General features: G+C 32.1%; 1 protein-coding gene across 1 annotated transcript; it reads right to left on the minus strand.

Annotated features, from left to right (window-relative positions):
- Positions 1–5,939: 5,939 nt before the first annotated feature.
- On the minus strand, positions 5,940–22,881 carry LOC135963060 (ubiquitin-conjugating enzyme E2 G1-like). The gene is made up of 3 exons (XM_065514840.1): positions 22,602–22,881; positions 6,713–6,815; positions 5,940–6,649 (listed from the first exon to the last, which is right to left on the minus strand). The coding sequence occupies exons 1-3, from the start codon at positions 22,645–22,647 to the stop codon at positions 6,292–6,294; spliced, it is 507 nt and encodes a 168-aa protein (XP_065370912.1). The 5' UTR covers positions 22,648–22,881; the 3' UTR covers positions 5,940–6,291.
- Positions 22,882–25,918: the final 3,037 nt, after the last annotated feature.

Raw genomic sequence — 25,918 nt, forward strand, 5'->3', positions numbered from 1 at the left:
ACTGACTTAGGACCGTGTATGCTTAATTTCATGTTTCTAAGTCCATTGTTATACAAAATTAAAAAAGTACCATTATAATAAAGAAAAAGTACCATGAAGTATCCGCTAAATTTTCAATCACATAGGACCATATACGCTTAATTACATATTTCTAGGTCCAAGTACCATTATAATATAGAAAAAGTACCAAAAAGCAGTCACTTGTAGATGCCCACCCACTCTGGCTCATGTAAGCTTTATTTCATGTTTCTAGTTTCATTGGTGAAGAAATTACAAAAAGTACCATTCGATTAAAAAAAAGTACCAAAAATCTCTCCCTAGAATTCTCACTGACTTAGGACCGTGTATGCTTAATTTCATGTTTCTAAGTCCACTGTTATAGAAAATTAAAAAAAAGTACCTTTATATGAAGTATCCGCTTGAATTTTCACTCACATAGGACCATATACGCTTAATTTCATGTTTCTAGGTCCTTTATTGTAGAAAATTCAAAAAGTACCATTATAATATAGAAAAAGTACCAAAAAGCAACCACGTGTGGATTCCCACCCACTCGGGCCCATGTAAGCTTTATTTCATGTTTCTAGGTTCATTGGTGAAGAAATTACAAAAAGTACCATTCGATTAAAGAAAAAGTACCAAAAAGTCTCCCCCTAGAATTCTCACTTACTTAGGACCATATATGCTTAATTTCATGTCTCTAAGTCCATTGTTATAGAAAATTCAAAAAAGTACCATTAGAATATAGAAAAAGTACCAAAAACCCCACAATTGTGGTTTCCCACTCACTCGGTTCCATATAAGCTTTATTTCATGTTTCTAGGTTCATTGGTGAAAAAATTACAAAAAGTACCAATCAAATAAAGAAAAAGTACCAAAAAGTCTCCCCCTAGAATTCTCACTTACTTAGGACCATATATGCTTAATTTCATGTTTCTAAGTCCATAGTTATAGAAAATTCAGAAAAGTACCATTAGAATATAGAAAAAGTACCAAAAAACCCACACTTGTGGTTTCCTACTCACTCGGTTTATATATAAGCTTAATTTTATGTTTCTAGGTTCATTGGTGAAGAAATTACAAAAAGTACCATTCCAATAAAGAAAAAGTACCAAAAAGTCTCCCCCTAGAATTCTCACTCACTTAGGACCATATATGTTTAATTTCATGTTTCTAAGTCCATTGTTATAGAAATTTCAAAAAAGTACCATTAGAAGAACAAAAAAGTACCTATAGTTCTGTTCACACATTTTGGTACCTAAATATTATACCCTATGCCTAACACAAACTTCACTCAGATACAAATCAGCTAACTTTAATGTCGATAAGTGCAATAATTTAAAATATTAAAAAAGTACCATTAGGAGAAAAGTACCAATTTCCCTTTTCTTCCTCGAACACCCCTCAAGTTCGACCTTTAAAAATATTCCATTTTGCCAAAATTGTTTATGCTGCAGACATGTCTCAAAATATTAAAATCTGTGTTAATGTGCCCAAGAAAAAATATGTTTTAAAAAAGTACCAAACTGTTTACCCGGATTTGGCCCAATATACACCTTGGCACTCGAGTTCCAAATAACACCCTGTTAGTTAATTTTTGTATGAATCCAGGAACCAGTGTTAAAAAAAATTATCAAAATTGGCTTAATAATTTCAATAAAATGTATTTTTCCGATTTTATCCCCTTTTTGGTACCTTTTTTATCCCCATTGCTTTGGTAAAATTTAATTCAAATAAATTTCTGTATCGTGGTGGGATCTCATAATAAAATATTCGTATGCCTATGTCAAATTATAGAAAAACATATTTTATGAAAAAGTACCAAAAATAAACACAATTTTTATCCCTTAAGGGTTCGAATTTCCAAAAAGTACCAAACTTATATTTTTTATTTTTTGATAAGTAAAGAATGCGATTTAAAATTTGTTTATATGTTTATTGGTTTAAAAGATACATAGGGTGCAAAAAAAGTACCAAAATACAGTTTTTACCCGTTTTCTCCCCTATATGTTTCGAATTTCGAAAAAGTACGAAACACCTGTCAGCTTATTTTTTAAATGGAGTAACATGCAACTTTAAGTTTTTTTGTATCTTTATTAGTTTTGAAGATATAAGGTTACCGAATTTACCCGTTTTTACCCTTTTTTACCCCCTAAACGTTCGAATTTCCAAAAATCCCTTCTTATCGGATCGTTTTGGGGAGGGAGGAATCCACAGTTAAAATTTCGTGATTCTAGCTTCAGCCGTTTGGGCTGTGCGATGATGAATCAGTCAGTCAGTCAGTCAGTCATTCAGTCAGTCAGTCAGTCAGTCAGTCAGTAACGTTACTCTTTTATATATATAGATTAATCATAGTTCTATTTGTTGGTGATTTAAAATAAATTAAATAAAAAGTTCGGTGTTCGGCAAAATTTTGACCGAACGCCGAACTTTGGCCGAATGTCACCTTTTACCGTACACCGAACCCGTACCCGAACGTTCGGTCGGACTCTACTAATAATTGAGCTTCTCTAAATTTAAAGTAAAAATTCTCAATTTCAATTGTTTTTTCGGAATTATAAATGACAATTCTCATTATCAATTGTTCTTTTCCGAATTTCAAATGAAAAATCTTATTGTTTTTTTCTGAATATCAAAAGAAAAATTTAATTTAAAATTGAGCTTTTCTGAATATCAAATGAAAAATCTCATTTACAATTGTTTTTATTTTCCGAATTACTGTTGAAAATGGTGTAGTCCCCATTCCAACGTATTTTTTTGACATACATAGTTGTATTTTTTCGTATTTATAATCACATTAATCATAGTTCTATTTGTTGGTGATTTAAAATAAATTAAATAAAAAGTTCGGTGTTCGGCAAAATTTTGACCGAACGCCGAACTTTGGCCGAATGTCACCTTTTACCGTACACCGAACCCGTACCCGAACGTTCGGTCGGACTCTACTAATAATTGAGCTTCTCTAAATTTAAAGTAAAAATTCTCAATTTCAATTGTTTTTTCGGAATTATAAATGACAATTCTCATTATCAATTGTTCTTTTCCGAATTTCAAATGAAAAATCTTATTGTTTTTTTCTGAATATCAAAAGAAAAATTTAATTTAAAATTGAGCTTTTCTGAATATCAAATGAAAAATCTCATTTACAATTGTTTTTATTTTCCGAATTACTGTTGAAAATGGTGTAGTCCCCATTCCAACTGCAAGCCTATGTAAATACAGATCAATACAAAAACTCCTCAGCACTGACTGTGAAATTTCATAAAGAAATCTGCAATAGTTCACGACCTCCTGAAAACCACTGTGCAATGGGCTAATTTCGGGAAAAATTTTATAACCATTTAGTTTTAATCTTCGAAGAGCATAAAATATTCCGCACAGCAAAATATAGCACACTTGTTGTTTAGTCATTATGAAATAAGATTAAACACAGTACTTTTACTATGTTATGATCAAAGTATACCAAGTAGTCCGACTCTCAATTTTTTAAAATTACTCTCTCACATATACGGGTACCGTGTGAGTTCAGAGAAATGTTAACCAATGAAATGTCTTGAAATTTTAACTTTTAAATTTTGATAAAAATAACGTTTTTACAGATTATTACACTAACACATGTTATTCTTTATTGTTTTAAAACACTTTTTGCACATTTTCATTGTTAAAACGTTTCTATTTTGCACAAATCAAGAAAAAATATTTTTGGAATTTCTGACATGTAATTTTTTGTTATTGTAGAATTTAAATTATAGGACAGAGTTCCAATTTTTGGTATTGAAAATTCATACAAATTAAAATTTAAAACATTTTTATAGAACTCTGTTGCCTGGAGAAAATTTAAAAGGTACCAACACATGTGTAATTTTGATACTAACACATCCCAGCGGGAAAAAGACGCTGTAAAGAGGCCTTCCTAAATGCCTTCTTTTGCAGACACAAGGACTTCTAGCCGCATTGCAAAATCATTTCAATTTTACACGGCGTGTCATTGCGAGCCAAGGCCTTGCACACTCGCTGCTGTTAGAGGGCTGAGAGAAGGCCTACTTAGGAAGGGCTACTAGAAGGCCTACTTTGCAAGGGCTTCTAGAAGGCCTAATTTGGAAGAGCTATTAGAAGGTCTACTTTGGAAGGGCTATTCGAAGGGCTGCTATATGGTCTTATGCCTGTACAAAAACCTGTTATTACTGATATAATGAAAGGCCTGTAGAGGAATGTCATATGGAATGCCTAGAAAGGTAGGACTACTGCAAAGTCTTATGGAAGGGCTACATGAGAGGCCTAATAAAGTGCCTAAAAGAGAAAAACAGCATTAGAATAAGGCATCAAAGGACGGCCTATGAAAAGTTGTGCATTTTCAAGTTTTATAGAACGTCTTCAATGGAAGACCTATTTATAAAGTCTTATTAGAAGATCTAAAATAAAAATAAGAATTAATATGAAGTTGTTTGTTTAATTTTTTGAAACATGATAATTTCTGATTACATACTTAAAAGCAACAAAAATAAATAAGAAGTCACATCAAGCAATTTATTGTTGTAAATTTTGTAAAGAGAGTTAATCAAAGAGATGCAGAGTATTTTATTTTTTGATGTAGACTATTTTTATTTAACCACTTGTTATTAGAAGGGGATTCATAGGCCTTCATGAACACCTTCTAAGAGCAGGCAGTGTGGAATGAGTATCGGATCTTTTAGAATGTGTAAGTATGCCTTTTAGAAGGCCTACAAACTGAAGTCCTATCATTTTTTCCCGCTGGGATGTATAGAGTTAGGTACTTTTTCACTAATACATGCTTATAGTTAGGTACTGCTGTCAAAGAGTTGGACTACTTGTTATACTTTGGTTATGATGTTAAAATCAAACCTTTTGATACAAAGACTAACAACACCACCAAGTTAGTTAAATTTGGATAGAGCTTATGCGTAGAAGACCATAAGAATTATTTTCATTAAGTTTTTTAAATTCCATAAAATACTAAAACTGTTAATATGTTTCAGATCAAGGTGTATTAAATAAGGTGAAGTTACGGGCCCAGCTGATTATTGTTTATTTATTTATGATGTGTTTGAAAGTGTCAAAAAGTTGTTTACTGTTTGTTGTTGACATTCACAATATTTGAATTGAAAATAATAAAAAAAATGAAAATTGTTTTAAAAAGTAAACAAAATAAGCAATATTGAAATTTTTTGGTGAAAATTCATCAAATTTTTTACAGATTGACTACCATTTTAGTCCATGAGATTTGTTTTGCTGCTGATTTTCAATACCAAATTCCTTGGAAGAATTTGGTTGTGTATTTTGGACGTGCGAGGGTTTTACACAGACAGACGGACATAGCTAAATGGATAGCTCGATAGTTCCACTGGAATCACCAAACTTTTTATTCCCGTTCGACGTTTTTAATATTGAATCTTCCAAAAAATACCGTGTTAGAGCTAACTACCAATAAATGATACTTTATTTGTTGGTTTTTTATATTTTTCATATAAAAAACTACCAGTAATTCATTTATTTTTTTATTTGTTTGATTTTTATATTTTTCATATGCCATATTACTTTTGACATTCTCAGTCTCTTGACAACTAAGAAATATTGTCTTTGTTGTATTTGTTGCCGAGACGCTCTCACCTGATTAATACGCCTTGTTTCAGATTATTGTAACCCTCCTGACCTCGTTTGTTCTTTTAATTGTTTGATTGAAGTCTTTTACTTTTGCTGTAGTATATAATATAATTTATTTATTTGATTTCTTCCTTCTGAAGTTTGGTATTTATTAAATGCTTAATTTCATATTATATTTATTAAATCGTAATCGTAGCAGTAACATACATGTTTTTGTTTTAGTTTCTATTCCAAGAGTGCTTTTAAGTATGACATAATTAAGAGAAAAATAAAAGCTATAAAAGATATATGTATTACAATAAACAAAAAAAAAATGGTTCAGTTTAAAGAATTTAAAAACGGATTTATTGAAATTGGTGTTATTGAATATTTCCTAAATTGGTAATGTAGTTTTCATAATTTCGGAATCTTGGTTTAGGCAAAGATAATATTAATAAACTCTTTGACAATTTAGAGAAATAAATATGCATTTGAAGAGTTTAATTTTTATATTTTTTCCTTTTGCAAATGCAGCTTTTTGACGACGCGTAAGTTGAACAAACTATAAAGTTTTGCTTGCTTTTTAAGTTTCAGTGTTTTGTTTTTCATTATGATTTTTCTTTTTTTTTTGTTTTTGATGTTGGTATCAAATTTTTAATATAAATATACAAATACAGGCGACGGCGAGTTCTACGAGCATTCTTCCTGACTCTTTCTGACACAACGTGCAACTTTTCTCTTAAAATCTGGATACGCTTCTCTCCATTCCTTGGCAGCATCTACATTAGCTGGTGACTCATCATTTGGATCGGCGAGCATCGATATCACTGATATCAAAATGGTCTCAACTGTATGAACAGGTAACCAACGTTCTGAAGCCTTTTCATATCCCCATTTATCATCACCAGGTTCATGTAGAATCGAAATGCATACATCACCATTTTTTTCAATATTAGGATGCCAAATTTCTGTTACGAACTTCATACGTGGTGGACGCAATGGATACTCTTTTGGGAAGTATAAATGAGCTTTAAAGAATCCACCTTCACTGTAAGAGAAAATAAATTCATAAAATTTGCATTACACACTATAAAATCCAATTTGTGCTTACTATAATGTATCTGGAGGACCAATTATAAGTACTTCCCATCGAAATATGTCATTTTCATCAATCAAACCGGCTGAGAAGCCTTCAACTGGGTTCTTGTTTAATTCTGAAATGCACAGATATTAAATAACAATAAATAAATTGTTAATAATCAAATTTCTTGCTATTTAGCAAGTAGTTATAATTAAATATATAATATAATTGCCCAATTCACAATTGATGTCGTAGTGTTGTAGCATTGTATGTCATAAATATTTTTCAAACAAATTTTTGGAAACAAAAACAACATTAATAAAAAAAATTACGACATACAACGATACAACGCTACGAAACCAATTGTGAATTGGGCAAATAATTTAATTTTTAATTGGGCAAATAATATCATTTTTTCTAATTAATATTTTCAAATACAAAAAAAATGTAAACAAACATAGAAATGAAAACAAAAAAGTAAAAAAAATTGAAAATTATTTACAAAGGAACTAAAAATGAACAGCTCTGATCACTTGCATATAATATACTTGAATTATATATATTGAATTAGGCCCTAATTTTGTAAATCACGTCACCAAAGCAAAAACAACAATTCACACATTTCAAAAATTTGTTTTTGTTTTATGTACAAATTGTGAACCAAACAAACGCACAAAAATTCAAGCGTTGATTTGCCTTTCAAAATTTGAAAATTGTGTACACAAAACAAAAACAAATTTTTAAAATGTGTGAAATGTTGTTTTTGCTTTGCACATAAACATCACTTTGGTGACGTGATTTACAAAATTAGGGTCTTAATCTTTATATCCTAATTTAAAAAAATGGCCTAGTTTTTAAACTTAATACCTTCAATTATCCAACGAATTATTTTATTTGTCCTTACCTTATTAACTTAAATAAATTTTAACACAGCGAATAGAAATTTAATTCGTTTAAAAATCGGGAAACTTCGTGCACTCCACACATTTAGATAATTATATTAACTACCAAAATCATCCACAACAGACGGACAAAATGAAATTGATTGAATTAGGTGCATAGGGCAACACAAGCTACTCATTTCAAAATAACATTAGTGCTCGTCTTAACTTCTCAAAAATGCAGAGGAATAAATAAGCCAATTACGTTCTGTAAAAAATTATTTTGGAGCGACCAATTGTTCTACATTTGATTTCATTCGCAAAAATAACAAAACAAATTTTTTCATTCCATTCACAGGGAAAAAATCACAAACTATTTAAAAACAATTATATTACAAAAGTCTACAGTGGTGGTCAGGTAATTAAGACAAAAATTGTTTGCTAAATTCCATGTGATTCTCAATTATTTTTTCAAATATTTCCACAAATATGTGTGCATGAGGACTGTTTTAACACACAAGTGTGTTTTATTCAACTTTGTCAATTCATACATATTCACCACGAACACACGAATTTTCTACAACTTGACCAACATTTTTTTTTAAATAAACATATTTTCTAACATTTATACCATTATATTTTTATTATTATAAAATATTCGGATCAATTTCGTATTTTTATGTTCCATTAGTTTCGGTCATATCATGTTATTAACAGCGGATGTTCGCAGTGAAAACTAGCTGTAAAATACCGTTACTTAAAATGTTTAGTATAACTATCATATATGATGGGGAGCTATAGTAGCATCTGACATAGGAAAGTCGATTTTTGTTGAAGGCATTATGGACCGATACCAATACAAAAGTGTATTGGAACAAAGTTTAAAACCATCTGTGGAATGCTTGCCTCTTGGGGAAGGTTGGATTTTCCAACAAGATCATTAAGGAATGGCTTCTATATTAAACGCCTAATATCCCTCCACAATATCCGGATTTAAATCCTATAGAGCACGTTTGAGATCTTTTGGAACTAGGGTTGCCAATTTTATTTTTGCAAAAATCGGTGAAAAATTGCGGATTTTCAAAACTTACGCGTGACAAAATATAATAAATTATACCTCAACTATCTTAACACTGTATTTTTCCCAAATTGTAAATTTATGCAATTAATGTGTAAATCTTATAATGGAGTTAAATTAAAAAAAAATCGGCATGCATAAAAAATACGTAACAAGTTTTGTTTATTTGTTTGCTACTTTAATTATGTTTAGAAATGTTCCATACAAAAAATAAAAAAAATATTGGGTGTTTAACTAAAAACTGCGGATTTTTTTTTAAATATTTAGCTTTTATTTTGAAACATTTGTACAATATAAATTTATTCAAAGTGTATACCAGAGAGAGCGTTCTGTATCGATCGAAACAAATAGTATTCGGACGGGGAAATGTCTGGACTATAAAGCAACATATAACATTTTCCGTGATCTTAATAGAACAACAAAAGAACGTATACTTTTCCTGATTTACATTGGGTGTATGACTGAAAAATGCGGGATTTTTAAACAAAGTATTGGCCATTGTTAGCTATAACTTTTTCCCCATCTTTCTGGCAACATATGGGTTCCGAGCCAAAAGAAATGCTCTTCTTTTGCACAAAATTCGACATTGTATACGGGAAGTTTAAATTTACGACCTGTATTTTATTCATGGACAACCAGCCAGAAGATGGACGAAATGAAGGAGGTACATTTTTTTAATTTTCTGAGTTGACGGATCATTAAGATCCATTCTTGTGAGCTATACAAACATATGTAGAAATGCTGTTTAGGAATTTAACATATACTGAAAAATAACTGGTTAAGTATACGAATTCTTTTCTGAATAAATATTTACACACGGGAAATACATACATGTGGCACCCTGTCATCATTTATAACATTTTCGTTAACTCCTTTTATAACATTCTTATTCTCTTTAATTACTACTTTTTACTTTTGTCTTTTACTTCTTTCCTTCGCTGATACTCCGTGTACACGATCTCCCTCATCTTTTATATTTCTTTAAATCATAAGTTACTTTATTGTATTAATTAATAAAATCGTTTAAAATTAACACCACAATATTCTTTTAATGGTAAATAATAAATTTACCAAATTGGTGACCCCGACGTGATCTTGTGGTGTCGCGATAAAGATTTTTTAAATAATTAAATTCATTAGTTTTTCTGTACGCCATTCTGCCATAACGGTACATATCGACATTTTTCGAATTTTTTAAGTTACAAAATGACTGATCTAAACGACAGTGGCAATCCATCAACTGTTGCGTTATCCGAGTCGACCAACGATACATCTCAACCACGTGCAGAATCACGAGCCTCCGCTAATGTTGCTGTGGTTTACGAACGGCTTCCATTACCACAGATGGCCAGTTCAAACGTTGAATCATGGTTTACAACCATGGACTTCTGGTTCACTGCATCAGGAATTTCGAGCGACAAACAAAAAACAGCAACAGTCTTGGCAGCTTTAGATCCGAGCGTAATTTCGCAATTATCCGAGGTCATTGCAGAGATGCCTCAAAACGAGCGATACGATTACATCCGTAAGAAAATAATTTATCATTTCGCAGACAGCGAGCAGCGCAGACTTAATCGTCTGCTTTCCGAGTTGCCTCTTGGAGACAAAAAGCCATCGGAACTCTACTACGAAATGAAACGCGTTGCTGGTTCTACTCTTGGAGATACCGCTCTCAAAAGTTTATGGATAAAACGACTTCCAGACGTTGTGCAACCTGTGGTTGCTGCATCGAGCGGACCGGCAACTGAATTTACAAGAATCGCAGATTCTATTGTGGATGCCGTGTCAGCTAGGCAAATTAACGTAATCTCAAAACACGAAACTAGCGAAATAGATGAGTTGCGTGCTGCCGTACATAACCTCACAAAAAAATTTTAAAAATTTACAACTCGCTCACGATCACGCAGTCGTCATCAGACTCGTAATCCATCACGTATTCGTGCCCGTTATCAATCCCCTAATAACGCAGCTGGTGAGGGCAGTTCTAACTCTACCACCAACGAATGCTGGTATCACCAAAAACATGGCCGTAATGCACAGAGATGTAGATCTCCATGCCGCCACAAACGTGGTTCTGTCAGCACTGTAACATCCAGTGCCGTTCAACAGTCAGCCTGAAGCCAGAAGATCGTGGTAGAAAGCAGCGGAGATTCTACTACGAAAACACTTTTCCGCCTACAGCTAAAAGACCTACAAACTAAACAAACGTTTTTAGTTGATACAGGTGCGGACGTGTCCGTCCTACCACTTGCTTTAAAATCAGACGATATTAAACCTACCGCCACGAAACTCTACACAGCAAACGGCTTACCTATCAAAGTTCTCGGGCTGAAGCGAATTGTTTTAAATCTTGGACTGCAGCGAACTTTCGAGTGGCCTTTTTTAATCGCAGACGTCACGACTCCAATCATAGGTTCAGATTTTTTGCGATTTTACGATCTGTTAATTGATTTGCGCCGCAATCGTCTAATCGAAACAATGACGGAGAACAATCCGACTCCAGTAGCTTTCTCCGATTTGAGGACTGTAGAGATTCATACATCTGATACGTTTCATAACATTTTACGTGATTTTGCCGACATTACGAAGATCGCACCGTATGGAACTACTACCAAATCCATAATCTTTCATCGAATCGACACGACAGGCCAGCCGGTACATTCCCGAGCACCACGTTTATCTCCCGAAAAATTGTCTGCAGCACGAGCTGAATTCGACGTACTTACAAAAGCTGGAATTTGCCAACCGTCTAGCAGTAACTGGTCTAGTCCGTTGCACATGGTGCAAAAAGCCAATGGCACATGGAGACCATGTGGCGATTACAGGGCATTAAATGCACAAACCATCCGTGACCGATACCCGCTCCCGTACTTGTCGGATTTTACTAGTAACCTCTACGGTAAGACAATTTTTTCAAAAATAGACCTCCAAAAGGCCTTCCATCAGGTCCCGGTCCACCCTGAAGACGTTGGCAAAACCGCCATAACAACACCTTTCGGCCTCTACGAGTTCAAATTCATGACATTTGGACTCTGCAACGCGGCGCAGACCTTTCAAAGACTCATTAACGAGGTGCTGCGGGGTTTGGATTTTGCTTTCGCATACATTGACGACATCTGTGTAGCGTCAACATCAGTCGAACAACACCGAAACGACCTAATAGAAGTTTTTAAAAGATTACGAGCTAACAATTTAGCCATAAACGTTGATAAGTGCGAGTTTGGTAGAACCGAGCTAAAATTCCTAGGTCATTATGTTACCGGAGATGGTATACGACCACTTCCAGAGCGAGTTGAAGCGATCCACAGCTTTCCAAAACCTACGCTGGCTAAGGAATTAAAACGTTTTATCGCTACACTTAATTTTTACAAGCGGTTCTTGCCAAACGCAACTATAAATCAAGCGAAACTTCAAGCACTGATAAAAGGCAATGTTAAAAATGATTGCACAGTACTTGAATGGACACCTGAAACGGAGGCTGCCTTCATAAAATGCAAAGATGAATTAGGCAACGCTGCACTCTTGGCACACCCAGCGAAAAATGCAGACTTAGCACTGTATGTGGATGCATCTAACACAGCAGTTGGCGCTGCTCTCCATCAGAGTTTAAATGGTGCACTTCAGCCCCTTGTATTTTATTCAAAAAAATTTACGAACTCCCAACAAAAATATAGCACTTACGACCGTGAGCTAACTGCGATGTATCAAGGTATTAGCCATTTTCGATACATGCTGGAAGGAAGAAAATGTTACATCGTAACTGATCACCGACTAGACCATAGACTACATCGGGCAATTCACCACGGATATTCGCTACATTCCGGGTGAACAAAATGCAACAGCGGATTTTCTATCTCGTATCCAGTTATTAAATCAAAGCTTCGACTACTCCAGAATTGCCGCAGCGCAGATAGATGACGAAGAGTTAAAGAATTTACAATCAGGTAGAACCACTAACTCTCTCAAATTATCATATTTTGCATTTTCAGATTCACAGCAATATTTGGTTTGCGATACTTCAACAAAAAACATCCGTCCTTTCATTCCAAAATCGTTTCGTAAGTAGATTTTATCAATCGTTCATGGTCTGTCTCACCCTGGAATTCGAGCAACGACAAAATTATTAACTGCCCGTTTTGTCTGGCCATCGATGCGTAAAGATACGGCAAAATTTGTTCGCAGCTGCATCGCATGTCAACGCTCAAAGGTCCAGCGCCATACGAGATCTCATACATCAAAGTACGACCCGCCAAAGGAACGGTTCTCACACATCAATGTGGACATTGTAGGACCATTTCCGCTGTGCGATGGCCAACGATATTGTTTGACAATTATCGACCGGTTTACGAGATGGCCTGAGGCTGTGCCAATGCCTGACATGGCAGCCGAAACTGTCGCGAAAGCAATTTTGCATAGATGGATTGCCAGGTTTGGCGTCCCCGCAAAAATCACATCCGATCGAGGAAGACAATTTGAATCGCATATTTTCGCTGAGTTAACAACTTTAATTGGTGGTTCTCATCTCCGTACGACGCCGTATCATCCTGAGTCGAATGGTATAGTAGAGAGGTGGCACCGCGTATTAAAGGCCGCAATCCTTTGCAGCGATCCAGCAAAATGGGTTCATAGCCTTCCATCGATATTACTTGGTCTACGCGTAGTTTTTAAGCCCGACATTAACGCCTCTCCAGCCGAACTCGTATATGGGACGAATTTAAGAATTTCAGGTGAATTTTTCTGCAACACCAAACCGTCGGTAGCAACAAGTGAAGTCGTCGCTCAGTTTCGAGCAGCAATGCAAAAGCTTCGTCCAACAGACACATCACACCATGCGGAACCGAAAACATTCGTGAGTCCTTCACTAAGTTCGTCGTCTCATGTTTTTGTACGGAACGATTCAATACGCCCTTCGTTAACGCATCCCTATGATGGCCCATTCAGTATTGTGCGAAAAACATCAAAGTATTTCACTATCAATATGGGTACTCGTCACGTCAACATTAACATCGACAGACTCAAGCCAGCTTTTATCGAGTGTTCCGATAAAAACATTTTAAACCAAACAAATCAACATCAAACGACACAGCCGGATGTTAACGAAAACCAACGACCACAAACTCCTCAACATTCAACACCGGCACAAAGCAATCCCTTGCAAGCGAATCAACCGTCATCAAGTCAACACAACTCTCCAATATTATCGACAAAAACTACCCGCCACGGCCGCCGTGTTACATTCCCAATAAGGTTCCGGTAGCTTTCATCTTGCCGGGGAGTACTGTGGCACCCTGTCATCATTTATAACATTTTCGTTAACTCCTTTTATAACATTCTTATTCTCTTTAATTACTACTTTTTACTTTTGTCTATTACTTCTTTCCTTCGCTGATACTTTATTGTATTAACCCGGCAATTCCCAGTGTCACCTACAGGTGACAAAGATTAACGGTAGTTTTAAACATAGAAACAGATATCACTGATAAATATTGATATTATTTACATACAGACAAGATCCTGTTTTATATCTGATTTTATTTTGGCAACGCTAGAATTTTATTAACTAGGGGATTTTTAAAAATCTTTAATCAGTGTTTTTGATTTTAACATACTGGTGTGTGTCTTATGATAAATAAGTTGTTATAAAAATGCCAAACGGTTAAGTATCACAATAATTTTTTTTAATAAATACTGCTAGATATTCAGGCTTACAATATCAGCAAGTATTTTTAGAAAATTTTTTTTTTCTCTGCCCAGTGTCACCTATTGGTGACCCCGCTATAAAATCGCAACTAGCAATATTTTTTTTTATTTTAAACTTATATATAGTGTAAACTAGACGTATTTTTACTATTTTTAATAAAAACAAATTATTTCTCCCTTTGGCGAGGGTATGGGAATTGCCGGGTTAATTAATAAAATCGTTTAAAATTAACACCACAATATTCTTTTAATGGTAAATAATAAATTTACCAAATACATATAAATTCCACTAATTGTTTTGTTTAATGTTTTTATACATTTTCAACATAAATGATTTTTTTTTTTCAATTCAATAAATATTTAATTCAAAATCAACTGTTCTTTAAAACTAGACATGAAGTAAGTAGTTATTAGATGTGGAAAATCAAAAATAGCGGGAATAACGAATCCTGAGCGGTATTTCATGACTAAAAGCGGGATAATCCCGCGAAAATCGGGACATTTGGCAACCCTATTTGGAGCGCAAAATTCGACAATCCCAAACTGCAGACTCCGGATTCCACGACGCCTGCAACTGTAATAGATACTTGTTGGACCAACTAAATACTAAAACTAATCAAAACACGATGTATTTATTTAAATATTATTAGTAACTTTTTGTGAAGACTGAACTGTATATACACTTTTGTTATACCACATTTTTGTTATTTTGTAGATTTTGTTGTTAAAGTACAATTAAGTTAGTGTATTAGTCTCTGTTCACCTATGAAGGCATTCATCTGGTTTCTCTACATCTGGTTGTCGTTTAATTTGGGCTTATTTGAGTTGTTGTGAGCAATTTGTAATTTTAAACGGTCTGAATTCATATGTCTTCTTTTTATTTTCCCATGCAGATTTGGACTCTTTTTATTCTTCACATTCTTTCATTACTATATATCATTATTGAAGGGAATCACAATGGACCTTACGGTCTCCGAGTGGAAGTGCATATAATGCACAACCCTTCCAAAGTAAACTAAATATCAGATCTGGTGTTCCTCAAGGCTCCGTGATTTTATTATTCACTTTGTTTCTTAACGATTTGCGTTTACTGACGGCATACTGTTATTGTGGTCAGGAGAATTCCAATTTTCTAGTGCTGTGAAAGCCTCCATAAATCATGACTTATCTACCTTAAATTATTGGATCCAACTGAATAAACTTAGGGTCAATCCTGATAAAACTAAAGGCATTATCTTTAGAACAAATAGTTCTAGTTGCTGTGACCTAGATTGGAGAATATCTGGCACTGTTATTGAAGTTACAAACAACAAACGATGTCTTGGTGTAATTATTTATGACAAATTATCTTCTGAACCCCATTTTCATAAAATTTGCTCCCGGATGTCAAACCTTACGTAGATTGTTTCATCTAAACCAGTTTGGCTCATACGTATTGTATTGTATTGTATTGAGGTATTGAGATTTGTTTATGGACTTAAGCTAAGGGCCCTCCCTCGTTTCTAATCACTTGAAAGGTTTTTTGTACCTTACATTTGAGAATTTGTAATGAATTTATCACTTTAATATTATTAAATATCAAAGGCCTTTAAATATTATGCAGATAATATCCTTTACTAGATCACTCAGAAATCCTCAGATAATAATATCTCGTATTCATAATATACCATATGAACTTTCACTTGTTGTACGTGCTGCACGATTGTGGAATTGTTGGCAATAAGTATACGTTCTTTTGCTATGCTAATTTGACATACCCCCATTAACATGAAGTCTGGTTAGGTGATAACTAATAGTTAAACAGTCGATTAAAATTATTTTTGTATGAAAACTGTCAGTATAACAGACTTCGTGTTAATGGGGGTTATTTGGATTATATTTTCATATGTGTATTGGAGTCGTTAAAATGTTTTGCATCTCTGTTTGTTATGTTAACAAATTTTTTAAGTTTTTCATTTGCTTTATATCTATCTTCTATATACATAAAAACAAGTATGAAAGTATGATCGGTCAAGCCCGACCATATAATACCCTACACCATGTAAATGAGCAAAAACTTTTTTCTTCAAAATTTCAATAATTTGTTTTCGTGAGTGTACCTTATATGGGATCTATGATCAATTATGGACCGACCACCATGAAATTAGGTCATATGATTTATGTCTATATGAAAGTTATTTATGGTGAATTTTGCGTGTATACCAACATTTTTAAGAGATTTATGCATGTTAAAGTTATTTTTGGAAGCGTCTATGGGAGCTATGACCAATTATTAGGGTATTCAATTAATCGGGTTTCTGGTTTAATCGGTAATTCGATCAAATAATTAATCGGGGTTTAGATTTATTCGGTTAATAATCGGTTAATTTAAAATTAACAATTTAAAATTAAAATTTCTATTTTAATTTTAAATTGAAAATACAAAAACGAATTTTCTGTACAAATACATTAAAAACAAACAAAACATAACAATTCAACCAAAAAATAATAGCAAATATGGTATTTGCGATCCATTTTGTATACCCATGTGAGATTTTTTAGGTTTTTATTGAAATCTTCTGAAATAATCTTTTAAAAAAACAATATAATTTAAATGTTTTCCTTTTAAAATATTTTTTCTTTAGATTTAATAAAACTTGACTTGGAAAAAACTCTCTCGCTGATGCATTGTTGGAGAAATCGAAATCATGATAAAAACTCTTTTCCAAAAAAATTTCGTCTATACATGTAAATACAAACAAAGTTTCAAATAGATGTAAATTAAATATGTAAGTTTCTATACTCACTAAACATGTTTCTTGAATGTTCTTTCAAAAAAAAAAAAAAAAAGAGAAAGTGAAAGTGAAAGTGAAACTCAGCAATTAATATGCCTATATATAATTGTGTTACTTTCTTTGGAAAGGGAAAGAGTGTAGAAGAAAAGGTGGTGAAAGGAGGAGAAAAGCTTTTAATTGACAACTCTGCAATTGCGCGTTATGTTTGTTAGTAGTGCATGTTGCCGCGCCTATGGTGGTGAGATGGCGCATTAGTCAAGCCAACAACCTTTATTTAATTATTTTACTTCGGTGGCGTTGTGATAAATATTAGTTATTAGTAAACTAATAATTCTTATAAACTGATGTTTGTTGATTGGCAGTGGCTGGGAATCGAACCCAGGGAATCGAACAAATATCATATCATGCTTAATGACCAATTAAGCCACAGCACCCTCATTCAGCACTAAGTTCTATCAAATAATCCACTATAATAAACCATTACTCTTGAATGTTCGAAAAAATATGTAATTTTAATTTGAAATTTGTTTTTTAATTGAAACGGAAAAATAAATACAAAAAATATATATGTTAAAGTGCATAAAAAAGGAATTTCGGATAATCGGTTAATCGACACAAATTAATCGGTAATTTTAAATTATTCGAACATTAACCGTCCAAAATTAATCGATTGAATACCCTACTAATTATGGACCGATCGTAACAAAATTTAGTGATATGAATTTCGTATATATAAAACTTATTTGGAGCGAAATTTGTGGAGATACTGATAAAGTCCAATTTCAGGAGGACATTTGTGTGGGGGCTAGAGGAAATAATTTTAGCCAGTTTCAATAGGGTTGGTCATTGGGAAAAAAATGTATCAAAAAATTATAATTTACCAAATTTGATCGAAATATCTTCAAAATTTGCTCACAAGGTTTACATGTACAGCCAGACGGACGGACATCGTTTAATCGACTCATAGTGATCCCCTCCCCACTATGGTGGCGTAGAGTATAATGAAATGGTCCATGTATGTAATAGCATCACATGAGAACGGCTGGAGCGAGTTGGTTTGTAATTCAAAAATTCCGATGTTTTAAGTTTTTAATATATTGCCTCCTTTCACTTCTCATTTTTCTTTTTGAGAGACATTTTTTGGAGAAACTTGAAGAACTAACATTAGTAAAAAGCTACTGAGTGAAGCCGGGCGGTCAGCAAGTTATATATAAATACTTTTGCTAAATAAATTAAATTAATATAACTTTTGTTATGAATAAAGATGATTTTCAAAAAAAAAATATATATATATATGAGACTGCTTCATTGTACATAAATCACTCGTTCAACAATAATGTATTACCTCAAAATTTTCAGTAGAGGGTAAAAACTGTTTGTGATTACATTTTAAGAGAATTTGAAAATCCGAATACATCATAGTAAGCAAATTCCATTGTTTTTCTTTAAAATGTTTGCAATTATTGCAAAATAAATCAATTTTTTTAGTTAATACCATTTTTCTGAAACTTGTCGATATTTGTTTGTATTATTTTATCAACAAAACCGTATTAACTCAAAATACAACCAAATTTAAATTAAACAATTGATTATTTTTAACTTGAATAAAGACATAGAGAAAACACATAGAACTCTCCTGTCAAAGACCTAATTCAGTTGTCAAAAACCTAAGTGGTGAGAATGTATTAGTAAAAAAAACTATGTGAAAACAAAAACAACACTCGTATGTGTAACTTTTTTGAGTAATTTTATTGTTTGAGTTTTTTTCGAATTTCCGCTCTATGTTCTCTATGAATGAAGACTCAATTCAAAATATTTTTTATGAAAATATACGATGTACAGTGACTCACAGCTTATTTGATGCAGGTAAAATTATTTTAGAAAACCAAAAATTATTCAATGTTCATTCAATTTATCAAACAAATTTTACATAAAATGTAATGATACAGTGACGGACATTACAATAGAATCACTACCAATATTTCATTTAAAACCAGGAGCAATCATAAGGATTGGTGTGGGCCAGAAAATATAAAAAAATTGGTAGTGATGATAAGACATGAAATATGAAATATTATTATATGGGGATGCTTTTCTTGGTATTGCGTTGGTCCAATTTATTGGATTAAAGAAAATATGGATAAGCACTTGTATGTAAATATTTTGGAAATGGCTCTTCCAGCAAGATAATGACCCAAAGCACACGTCAGGTCTTGCCAAAAAATGGTTTTTATATAACAAAATTCATGTTATGGAATGGCCGTCTCAATAACCAGACTTAAATCCTATGGAAAAAGACAAACTCGGACCTGAAAAATTGAAAAACAAGGAAGAACTTTGGCAGAAAATTCAGGAAATATGGTATGCAATTTCCCGATCTACATGCGAAAATTTGTTAAATTCAATCCCCAAAAGATTTGATGCTGTTATTAGAAATAATTGATATGCAACAAAATATTAAGAAAACAACGAATTCTTATGATGATTTTTTATTTTTAATCATTTTAAGACTGATTGATTCTATTTGAATGTCGCATATTTTATTTAGTCTTTTATATTTGACATCGTTTTTAACATAAGAATGTGTTATTTTTTTATTTTATTTTTTTCAATTTATTGTTTACGTTATGAGCATTAATATATAATGAACAAATTTTAAATTTTGAAATGAAATTTTGTAGTTTTACCGCTTTAATCGAATTCATATGTAGTGATTCTATTGTATTGTCCGTCACTGTATATGTCCTGTTGTAAAGATGAGGAAGAAAAATAACAAATACCAATCTAATTGAAGAAATATTAATGAAAAAAAAGAATTTTCTCGTTAAAATAAGCTCACAGCTTAAATGATGCAGTGTATTTTATAATTTCTCTGATAATGAAATAACGGCGCAGTGCATCTTTTCTTGTTTAGACGCTAAGCTAAGGTAATTTTTAAAGAATTTTTATAAAAATAAGTTAAAAAGATATTGGCCCATAATCATAGTCAGAAATAAAGTATATTTTAAGAGAAATAAAGTCGTCTTTACTTAAGAGTGGACTTTAGGTCTACCATAGACAAGATAAAATATACTTTTGACGTTAAAGTCGACTGTAAATATAAAACCAGCTGAAGCTGTTTTTAACTCATTTAACAACAGCATCAGCTGTTCTTCACCAAGTAAAAGAGTTCGACAAAAAGTCAAAAATGTTTATGTTGCAAGATATTGGCAAAGATTTTGCAATTATTGAACAGTTATCAATAAAGTTAGAACCAAAATATCCTAATTATGATATTAATCTTATTTTTTTCCATTTTTCCACCACAATTTGCTTTCTTTCTTTAGATTTCGCTGTTACCTTTTTGTTTTTTTTTTTAATTTTCTATGTCAGCTGTTCAGCGGTGCCACTTGCTTATATTTTTTTGTATATTGTATGAAAACATTTTCTACATTTGAGGTGGCACCCAGTTAAAGTCGGTTCAATTTAAACACACTTTAATTTTGACTATAGTTGCAAAATAATTAAAAGCAGGTTTTTATTTTAAAGTTGTTTCTATAAAGAACCGACTTTAGTGTCTGACTATGATTATGGGCCATTCAATTTTAAAATGGGAAAACAAACTTCAGTTAAGAAAAGAAAAGACGATATTCGTCATTTTAAACAGTGCAAAATCCAACGATACATTTTTGAAATTGATGCAATTAGTTCCTCAACTGTCCAGCACATTACAGAAAGGTTTCGCCACGAAAATAGAACAGAGGATAAGGTTAGATCTGCCACAAATAAAATATTTAATAATACAGATAAGAGATGGATTGTCCGTAAAGTTAAAGAAAAACCCAATTTTAGTGCTCCAAAGTTGAAGAATGAAGTTGAAAAATATTTAGGTTTGACGGGTTCTGCGCGAGGCAAATTTTGATGGAAGGACTGCCAGAAACAAGCCTTTGATAAATACTGTTAATAGAAGACGAAGAATTGAGTTTTGTCGACAATATTTGAACAAAGACTTTTCATTCAGGAAGTCCGTTATTTTTGGATTTATCCAAACACAAGACTTCCTATCAGATATGAAAAGGTTACAAAGGTTTGTTTTTCTATTTTAAAATTTAATATCTTTTCAACTTATTTTTATATATGTCATCATTATATTTTATATAAAATTTGTTTGATAAATAATAATTTTCGGTTTTCTAAAATAATTTTACCTGCATCAAATAAGCTGTGAGTCACTGTATTTCTATTTAATTTTTTATATTAACTCAAAATTATACCTTTCTGTTGATACAAAGGTAGTCACTAATTATCACGAAAATGGTTTCAAATGTGGTTTTCGAGTTCGGAATACGTTGAAATTTTAACAGTAGATATATATTGATGTTGTTAAATGAGCTCATGCAAAAAGTGAAATTTTAAAAAATGTGAGTTAATACATTTTTTGTTGAACGAGTGCGGTATGTACATATTTTAAAAAATTTTATAAATGTTGAAAAAATATATATGCTGGTTTGAGTTCAGTGAATAGAGTTTTTTCGAGTTGCAGTTATGCATACCTCCATACTCAGCATTTAACCAATAATACTAATGTTTTATAAGTATAAATAAGATGATTTCCTTTTTATTGTCTATCAGTTGATAATTCCGAACATAAAATATTTAACACTTATCAAAAATGAATTATCTTTTATAAAAAAAAAATATATTTTATTGGGAGACAATAAATGTTCTTTGTTTACGAAAAATGCATATTTTGCAGCATCATTGTTCTTTTTTGATACAATTTGTTTAGTTACAGTAGTGTGGAGTTCTTGTATCCTGTTTTGTTTTCGCATGTGTGTTTTTGATTGCTGAAACGCACATGAAAAACAAGGTCATTACCCTTGAAAATTTTAAAACTTCGCAATGACTCACTTGCAGAAATTTTTGACAAAATAAAATTATCCAAAATAGCAATTAAAACTACATACAAAATTTTAGAATTGGAAATTGTAAAAAACAACTACACCGGTGTCTGAACAAACATGCTTATCCACTCATTGGTCAGTCTGACCTTTAATAACAAATGACAGCAACATCAACACCAGAAAACAAAGACGAACATAAGCAAAACAACACACAATGAAGAATAAAAAAATGCGAAAAACGAAAACAGAGGTAGGCGGAGGTCGTAATGTCTATAAGACTGATTTGGAAGAAAAACTTTGCGTTATGCATATGAAAATTTCGTCCGGCGGACGGACAATTCGCAGACACAAGAACGAACATGCGGTAAAAATTTCTATCAAACGTTTACAACTTAGTATCGTTCAGGCTCATCGATTTGTGACTTTTTTAGACTTTTATTCTACCGGTGACATTCTTTAGCAAATGAAAAAATTATTTAAGAAAAAATTAACCGTTTTGATAAAAAAAAAATTATTTGTAATATTATTAGAGATTCCTATTGTCATCAGAAATGCAAATAAGAATTAATGGTCTTTTATTTTGGACAATTGCACAAAACTTACCTGCCAATTGTTTTTTCAACAACAGCGACGACTGAGGTTCCGACATCTTTACTGACAATTGAATTCTATGTTTCTATATGAACAAAAGACTTTGTTGTTGTTAATTGATTTTTCCTAAAATAATTTGTTCTTGATTTTTATTATTTGTGGGTTATGAATATATGGACCCCAGGTTCAGTTATTAATTTCACACCAAATATAATTTCCCAAACGCCGCAGAGGATCAAATATATCGTCTAGGTGAATTTCTTTACAGCAAAATTGGCAAATCGTTTCTGCAAATATATAACAGCGAGTAAATACCAATTACTCGTTATTTGAGTGTCATCAAGCACATAGTTGTATTTTCCAAAAATGTGTTTCTTCAGTCTTCGGAATTGCCATTATATTACTCTATCGTACATTGTTCAGACCGTCATGTTTGTCGAAATAAAAAAATTACTCAATCATGAAGAAAAACTTGCAAATGAACTTAGAAATTTATATGTTTGCAATAGTCTAATTAATACTATACTAACATAGAAATTATATATAGAGACAGAATTTTTAACGCCGAATTAGTTTGTACGTTCCTTAACGAATCAAACGTTAAGGGGTCTAACGTTACGTTAGACCCCTTTTACAATGCAGAAATTGAAAGGCAGACATTTTTCTCATTCTCTTTTGAACTTGCCTAAACCTTTTACAACCGCGAAATTAATAGTACGTTGTTGATGCGTATGAATATTTGCTTTGTCAAATACATTTAAACATTGATGTGAGAAAAATTATATGAAGCAACAACATGAAAATTGCGAAAAGTGGAAAATAGATACAAAAAATGTCTAGTACAGATGGTCGTGTACTACACACTCTGCCTCTTCAACCCCTCGCCAACAAACTTCGTCTGTCTGCCTTTCAATTTCTGCATTGTAAAAGGGGACTTAGCACTTAAGCATGGTTAAAGTTGTAACCATGGTGTAACACCCCGTATACAACAAGCATGAAATGCTGTTAAAACATGATGTTAGGACATCATGTTAAATTATTAATATGTTAATGGTGGAGTATCGTACTCATGTCAATGTTAAGATATTTCATTATTTTTTGATTGTCAGCGAAGCAAATTCTATAAAATCGTATGTGTATTACAAAGCCAATCAATTTTTACATAATTTTCCACATTATTTTACAGCTTTTAGTTGTTTGTTTGTCGAATGAAAATTGTAAATGAAAAAAAGCAACAAAATGGCTGCTGTCAAGCTTAAACGTCATTTCATGTTATAATAGAGTTGTTAAAACACATGGGCCCATAATCATAGTTAACACTAAAGTCGGTTCTTTTTAGAAACAACTTTAAAATAAATACCTGCTTTTAATTATTTTGCAACTATAGTCAAAATTAAAGTGTGTTTTAAATTGAACCGACTTTAACTGGGTGCCACCTCAAATGTAGAAAAGGTTTTCATACAATATACAAAAAAATATAGACAAGTGGCAACGTTGAACAGCTGACATACAAAATTAAAAAAAAAACAAAAAAGGTAAAGAATAAAAGTAACAGCGAAATCTAAAGAAAAACAGCAAATTGTGGTGGAAAAGTGGAAAAAATAAGATTAATATCATAATTAGGATATTTTGGTTCTAACTTTATTGATAACTGTTCAATAATTGCAAAATCATTGCTAATATCTTGCAACATAAACATTTTTGACTTTTTATCGAACTTTTTTACTTGGTGAAGAACAGCTGATGCTGTTGTTAAATGAGTTAAAAACAGCTTCAGCTAGTTTTATATTTACAGTCGACTTTAACGTCAAAAGTATATTTTATCTTGTCTATGGTAGACCTAAAGTCCACTCTTAAGTAAAGACGACTTTATTTCTCTTAAAATATACTTTATTGCTGACTATGATTATGGGCCATGGTTTATTAACAACCATGTTAAAACATGAGAAAAACGCTAACATGATGGCTCTATACCTAACACTAACATCATGTTAGTGTTAATGTTTAGCATTTCATGCCTGTTGTAGACGGTATGTAATGATATACAAGGTGACATTAATCAAACAGCTGATTATTTTTTGCTCGAGTTTATTTACAACTTTCATCTTGTCAAACAATTTTTTTGCTGTAATTTGTATACATTAAGCAGCTGTTTTTGACACTATAAAAGTTATTTGTTTTTGTATTGTCATATATGTTGCCGTAACGCATACACCTTATAATCATTACGCCAAGGTTGTAACTAACTAGCGTTTACACATCAAGTAATCATTACGCCTAAATTTCTAAATAGTAGAGGTCGATGAGTTTACTTAAAAACTTTTTCGGAATAAATTTCTCATAATGTACCTATTAAAAATTAAATTCCGTAAGTTTAGGGATAATCTTACTAATGATTCATTAAAAACTTAGTGATAATCTTATCAAACGTTAAATTGAATTCGATGTACATACCTTCCTTCAATAAATTTGACTTCATTAGTGTGTTTTGTTCTTAAAATTTTAATTTATTAATCATTTCGTTTGCTTTTCAGAAATATTACAGGAGAGACAAAAGAGACAAAAAAATCCATTATTTGAAATATTTATGAAATCTGATAATGGAGTTTTTTTTTATAATGACAAATAATCGCAGCTAAGAGGAAGTGCGTTTACATCTTATAGGTCCTTTTTTAAGACTTGTAACATTTTCTGTTTCATATCAGAAAGTAGAGAGTAAATTTCAAAATTATCAAATATTTAATTAAAAAAATGATTTACATTTTTTGGTTGAAATTGAATGAATAAACCAATAATTAAAACAAGTATTATATATTTAGTAATATATTTATACTCAATTCCATTTGACTGATATAATAATTTTTAAATTTTTACAAAATAAATGGACTTAGCACTTGTGTATATTTGTAGTTATTTAATATTAACCATTCCTGACTCCCCATCTACAACAGACACGAAATGCTGTTAAAACATGATGCTATAAAAGAGTTGTTAAAACACATGGTTTAACAACCGTGTTAAAACATTGATAAAACGCTAAATATGGGTCTATACCTAACACTAACATCATGTTAGTGTCAATGTTAAGCATTTCATGCCAGTTGTAGACCCAAAAAATTTAAAGCTGTACACATATATGACTGTTAACCGGTTTTTTCGATGTCAGTTAACCGAAACTCCGGTTTTTTTAAAAGGCCAATTTTCGGTTAACCGACAAACAAAAGTCGGTTTTTCTATAAACACTACTCTTATAGCTTAGGAGATATATGCATTTTAAAATTAAATTTTCAGAGTTTTTACCCATCCTACTGCAGTTTTTTGATAATATC

Source organism: Calliphora vicina, chromosome 1 (genome assembly GCF_958450345.1).
Source record: "Calliphora vicina chromosome 1, idCalVici1.1, whole genome shotgun sequence".
NCBI lineage: Eukaryota > Metazoa > Arthropoda > Insecta > Diptera > Calliphoridae > Calliphora > Calliphora vicina.